The 6593-nt window shown below is 36.3% G+C and overlaps 1 protein-coding gene across 2 annotated transcripts in view; it reads left to right on the top strand.

The window, feature by feature from the left end:
* Positions 1 to 5898, top strand: part of ARL15 (ADP ribosylation factor like GTPase 15) — a 230536-nt gene extending 224638 nt beyond the window's left edge. For both annotated transcript variants that reach the window (XM_052777363.1, XM_052777364.1), the window contains one exon: positions 15 to 5898. In XM_052777363.1, coding sequence (XP_052633323.1) covers positions 15 to 167 — 153 coding nt within the window. In that variant the 3' untranslated portion in view covers positions 168 to 5898. The remainder of the gene's footprint in view (positions 1 to 14) is intronic.
* The last annotated feature ends 695 nt before the right edge of the window (positions 5899 to 6593 follow it).

A 6593-nucleotide genomic window follows, 5' to 3' on the forward strand; every position in this document is an offset into this window, starting at 1 on the left:
TTTTTTCTTACTAGATAAAAAAATATTTTGAACTTGAGCCACTTGCACGTGGAAAGCGCTGGATTCTTAAACCCTGCTCCTTGGATGATATGGAGGCAGTAAAAGACAGCTTCTCCCTTCTAATAAACCTGCTAGAAGAGAGAGACTTCGAACCTTCAAGAATGTGAAACGCAAGAGAGAAGAGTGGTTCTCCAGGCATCACTGTACCTGCACATTCTGCTCACAGCTTAATTATGGTGTGGTATCAAGACTGTACTTTGATATGTTGTTTATACAGTTAGTGCAGAATGTCCTTTTGTTAAAATAAATGTTCTGTGAATCAGGTACACAACTATTTCCAGTAAAGTTGTCTACACTACTGAAATAGGGAGTTGCTCTTTGTTTACCACTATTTCTGCACACTGCATGTTGCTTTCTTGTGTTGCGATCATCCTTGATAGGAAACTTTACACGCACAAAAATAACATAATCTGTAAAGGAGGAATTCTGTCTGCTACCTTGGTTTTTAAAAAATAACTAATGTCTTAAGGATTTGTGAGACTAACTTGTGTTAGCTTGTTTACTGACCCCATGATATGGAAAGCACAGCCACCAAGAACCTTAACAGGATACCTTAAAGGCAGGCAGTTTCATGTTAATGCAAAGGTTAGTCCTGAAGTTTTTCTGAGTGAAAATACAGTTAAGTTAGTTGATTCCTCTTCTAAAGTCACAGCATAACCTTGTCAAAGGCAGAACTGTTATTTTTCTGGAAGTTTCCTGAAAGGTAAATTAGCAAACAGATGTGTGCGCATAACAGTATTTGGGAAAAATAGGTGACATAAACAGGTGGTCTAAGTAACAACATTCTTAGAAAACATTCAAAGTTGGATAAAGTAATAATTTTCAATGAAAGTAGTTTTCTGTAAGAGAAGCAAAGCAAATGTCTGTTAATTCAGCTGTAGTTAGAAGTGTGACTGATTTTAAATAAGGATTGCTTCCTTTATCACTCAGTCATAGAGTACTACTGTTATCATAACATTGCCAAGGCATCTATACCATAATTAAGGGCCTTCCAGTGTTTGTACTATAAGCTTCTCTTTTCAAGGGTTTATAACTTGTTCTTTCAAAATTCCTCTGGGCTAGATGTTACTTAGAAGACAAAAAAGTATTCATTGGGAACAACATTTGTAATACATTTGGAAAAATCCCATTTGGTTCCAGTAACACAGTGTATATTTCCTCTTTCCAAGTTTTTCCTTTGTAGGTTTGCAGTTTTTTGGCTGCCTTTTGCTGATTTTTTTAAAACCTTATAAACTGATTTTGTCCATTAAAGAAACATGCCGGGTCAGTTGTTCACCATTAAGTCAGTCACAACAGGCTATGTGCAGATCAGCCACTGAACTGGTGCACACCTTGAATGTTGTGACTTGTGCATTCAGCTACCCTTGTGCATGAGTGTCTGCAAACACAAACTGTAGTGATGTGTCAGTGGTTCCTCATCGATTCTGCTTGTGTTTTGAAACAGTAACTCCTTTTTTCAAGGCTTTAAGCAACTTAGCTTTCCACTCCGAGCATTTATTTTTTAAGTTTGAAGGTTATTGTAGTTTCTCACTAGTTTATTTGGGAATAAGGAAACAGCAAGGATCAGCTTTTAAAGGCATATAAAAGCTATTTCTCTATTACTTGCAATTATACTCTTTGTTAAACAAAATGGTTTTTATAGTTTTTTGTTTACTTTTCATTTTCCATGGATACCTTGCATTGCTCCCTCAGAATTATATCTGTCCAAATGCATGGCCTAATGATCACTGGTTTAACTTGCCTTGTATTATCAGAAAGAGGAGAGGAAAACTGGTAAGCTCCTTGCTTAATTTTGCAATAGAATAGGCAGAAAGCCTGAAGGGCATCTCTTCTTGCTTTGTTTTTCTTTTCTTTCCTGTCAGGTCAATTGCCGCACTCCTAATACTCTTGGAAATACCCAAGAACTGGAATTGTTTATTTCAAAACACAGAGAGGAACCCCATGTTGGTTTGGTTCTCTCTGCACAGTTTAGATGGGACCCAACTGCCCATCAGTTTCTCTTTTATGGGTTGAGGAGGCTCCTTTCCCTGGATTTAAAGAGGAACTGAATCTAATTTACAGTTCCAAACTCTCTCTTAGCTGACATGAGCTTAGAGACTACAGAGTCCCCAGATTTCCACATGGTCCCCAGATTTCTGTCCTGTTTAGGGACAATGACAAATTAGAAGTGGTGGGGAGGAGTGAGAGGATTATTTCCCACAGAAGGCAGGCAGTTTGGGGAGGCAAAAAGAGGGATTCAGAACTTTTACTGCTTTTTCATTGAACATTAGTTAGAAGATGAGAGGTAAATTTTATTTACTGTTTTTCCCCTTCTTTCCCATATTAAAGTTATGGACCAAAAGGTACAGCAAATGAAAATAAGCCCAACCGTATTGCATTCTTAAAAACTTATTTGTACCATCAGTGAGTCTGGTCCAAAAACTTCAGAGTTTCCGAGTTACATATTGGTCGTGATTTCCCAACTATGCGCTGTGGGAAGGTGCTACATGATTAACATGCAAAAGACCCAAGTAGCTGATGAGAACATGGCTTTGGCATATGCCAGTGGCCACTTAGACTAGGACCTTTTGATGCTTAATGCTTTATCTTTAGGAAACTTCCAACTGCACAGGAGCAGTGATTTTTTTTTTTTTTTCCAGAATGATTTTGAATATGCTTTTTCTTACTAATACAGTGATCATTCCTCACCACAGCTTGAAACAATACCTCATAATTGCTTAGGCTAAGACCAATGCTTAACTTTTCTTTGAATGTAGTTCTTCTGTGGTTTTGTGTTGTGGATGGACTTAATGGATGTGTACCCTTTTAATGTCTGTGAACACCTTCACCTTTTTATGGAGGAATTAAAAATGTTCATAGCAGCTCACGTCACACTTCCTTCTCTAAAGTATTGTTGAATGCTCTGGCTATGGTAGAATATGTAAGCACCATGCATTTTTTATTCAGATGACCATCTCAATTGTTTCTTTTTTTTTTTTTTTTTTAAATCTTCTCACATGTGTTCGTCATTTAGGTGAAATAAACTTGGGCACTAGGCTCTACTTTCCATGCAAGTTCATTAAGGAGTGAACATTGTCTTTTTAAAAAAGATACTGTGCTTTAATGTTCTTTAGCCATCTGTTAAATTACTTTGTGTGTGTATGTGTGTGTATGTGTATGTGCCCACATTGGGCTTCTTCTCAGACCTGTGGCTGTCTGCAGCGTCTCAGCCGTCAGAATGAAAACATTATCAATCAGTATCCAACAACAGCTGGTTTTGACAAGCTTCTGTCTGCTGCCTAATGCTTTACAACTTGTCAATGAGACCTCTTTGTCTACTTGCTCTGAGCCGGTAATCTTACTACTTCCATGTTGTGTCCTGTACTTGTACTTCTAGCATTTGTATGGAAAAAAAGTTAAATCTTAGTGGGTTTTGATATTCTTTCTTGCTGTATAATGCTCAATGTGTATCTTAGCTTGCCTCTTCAAACGCTCTATACAAAAATCTGTGATGTATTATTTCATTTAAGTTCTTGCATTTCATTATATTTATAGAAGTTGCAGATTTTTGTACTGTATTAGTTAATACAGTTGCCTTTTTGTAATGGCAATTAATTTATATTACAAAATTTTGTATCTTTACTGTAGTCAGAAGTATGAGTTAACTGCCATATTATCTTGACTTTATACTAAAAATACAGTGTCTATACACAGAAGCTGACCCATTCAAGTGGACAACTGCTGACATGAGGAACTTCTACAGTTTGTGATTTATACATGATTTCCACTATCAAAAAAAAAAAAGAAAAGAAAGAAAATAAACACTGTGTAGAGTTGAGTTGCTACATTTGGATTTCTTGAGTAGTAGCCAGTTTGGGAGTGTCGTGTATTACCTTGATTTGGAATCTTCAAGATAAATTATTTACTCCTAGATGAAAACAAATATTACTGTGTAATCATTGCTAAATTATACATAGTTACACATTTACACACACACACATATATATAAAACAAAACTTCCAAAAATTGGCTGATTTATTTCCACAGCAAGATGTTGTTACTCTGGAAATATATCAAACATATTGTGGGATTATTGGTGGAACAGAGATTGGAATAATCATCATACAGTTATTCCATAATGTTAAACTGAGGGACATGTTTCTATGACTAGAAATTATTTTTAAATCAGTGACATGACAAAGACATATACCAAAAAAAAGCTATAGAAGTTGAGCAAAGGAAAATACTGTGGGAAAAATAAAAGCTTGCTGAGACAACTCAATGTTATATGATCAAACACAGTTTGAGTAGAAGAGACTCTCACAATGCAAGTTGTAACAGCTGATGGAAGTACAGCGCTGCTGGAAGAGCCAGGCTGGAGTTGCTGATTCAGCTACTGAGGTATGCTTTTTTCATTTTATTATTTTTAAATCTGTCTCTTACCAAGACTAGGATGGAAATGAAGGATTTGTAAACTCGGAATATTTTTTTAATTCTTTTGTTTCATATAAATAGGAACTGAAAATCTGCTAATCATGGCTCATTTGATAGCTCTTGAAAGAATTTTCATTAGCTCATTAGCCCTTTGACCTAATAGTTCAAACAAATAAAAACATCTGTTTGTGTCAGCTGTAGGGTTAGCCATCCAGGGCCTAGGTTAACATGAGGATGAGGGAGAGTCCCCCATATCCTACATGAAAACAAAAACCATACCGTTTTCAGTATCCGCAGTTGAAAAGAACCCCTGAAATCAAGTAGAGCTGCTGAATTCTGTTAGGTGAAGAGACTGAAAAAGATCATTACCCTTCTCAATCCTCAGCCCTCATGGGTGAACTGACTAACTTCATTGTGTGGGTTGGACTGAAGATCAGGGCTAATTTAACTAGTTCTGAGGCATTTATGCCTAATGCTAGCTGCTTATAATGTATTTTAGCTTTTATCACAGCTATATTTAGAGAAGCCAAAGTATGCTGTATATATTGCTTGTTCATTCACCAGATTTCATGGGAAAATGTACTATGTGGTATTCTGGTGGGTTTTGGTGGAATATATTCAGGGCAGCCTTGTTTGTGGAGTGTATGTTTGTGCATCAAGCATGTTCAGCAGTTCTATTTATGGTGTCTTATATATGCCTTAATTTTTTAATCACTGAAACTGTCTAGAAAAGGCAGATACTCAAATGTGAGTATTGGTGCTAACAGTAGCCTGTGCAGCTCCAGTTTTCTGTGGCAGTAAGGTAGGGAGAACAGAAGAGAGATACTTTAATCATCTGGTTGTCAGGTTTACAGTTAATCCAACAAAAGTGTTCAGCAAAAGGTCCTGTGCTGGTTTGGGATGATTATGGAATATTAAGAGTTGATTGTGTGAAGAGAAGGAATGACATAATCCATGGCCAGCCATACTACTATTATGGGAGTAGAGGGACTCCTTGCCTGAAAATAGTCTGGTTTGGGTAAAGACCATATTTGTAATGACAAGCTGTTGTATAGTTAATTTCTAAGCACAGAAAAATTTCCTTACACATGAAAAATCTGTGCATATATTTGAGAACCTGCCCACATGCTAATAAGTAAGAGGCATGAATTGTACCTGTTATGCTTGTGTGCAATATAAGGAAAGCCATTCACAATTAATTTTCTCAATTCTCACTGTTAGATTGTGAGCTAAAACTGACAAGAAATAAAACCAGCAATCACAGCACTTCTTTTTTACCTGTCACCTTGAAATAGCGAAATGCTGCTGTTCATTTTTATTACTATGCCATGTAACTATACTTTATTGCATTTCAGTGTGCACTGGAAAGTATTTGCATGTACTAAGTAAAACAAGACAAAAATAAATCCTTTTGTGGTTTAGCAACTTCCTTGTATGAAGAACGGCCCTCTTTCTAAGGAGACATTTACCATTGGAGTACAGAAGCCTCATATTATAGCTTTATTATAAATTACTGCTAACTGAAATGCTAAATCATGGAAATCCCAAACAAAAGATCTGGTACTGTTTAAATGCATAGTCCCAAAGATAGTGTGGAGGAGAGAGCAAAATCATGACTTGCATATACATGTTGCAAAACCAAACCAAGCTTAATGGCCAATCACACAGCAAAGTATTTGGTATTTTAACAATGTGACAGTCTTGGATTTGGAAGGTTGATAGATTTTTCAGGATCAAAAGGGCATTTCATAAAAAGTTTAATTTTATGGTAGGTTACATTTTGGGCCTGTCAACTTTGACACAGTCCCTTTAAAGCAACAATTCCTGCTGTGTGTTAAGGTTGGCACTCTAAAAATTTTTTCCATAGAAATTAATCCATACTGCATTCTGTTAGCACATGCTAAAATAGCATTTTCTGTCCTGTGTCACCTGATTTACTTGAAAACACATACCCATCTTCCACTAATACACATCTTGCTATTTTTTGAAACAAAAGCTTCAGCTTCATCTTATAGTAGGCTTTGTGTGCTACCATGTTCAATAGCATATCCTCAGAGAAGCTTATACACTCAAATTATAGTATTGTTGTATACCCTTCAAAAACCCCATTTCTTCCAGTA

This window comes from Harpia harpyja, chromosome Z, assembly GCF_026419915.1.
Source record: "Harpia harpyja isolate bHarHar1 chromosome Z, bHarHar1 primary haplotype, whole genome shotgun sequence".
NCBI lineage: Eukaryota > Metazoa > Chordata > Aves > Accipitriformes > Accipitridae > Harpia > Harpia harpyja.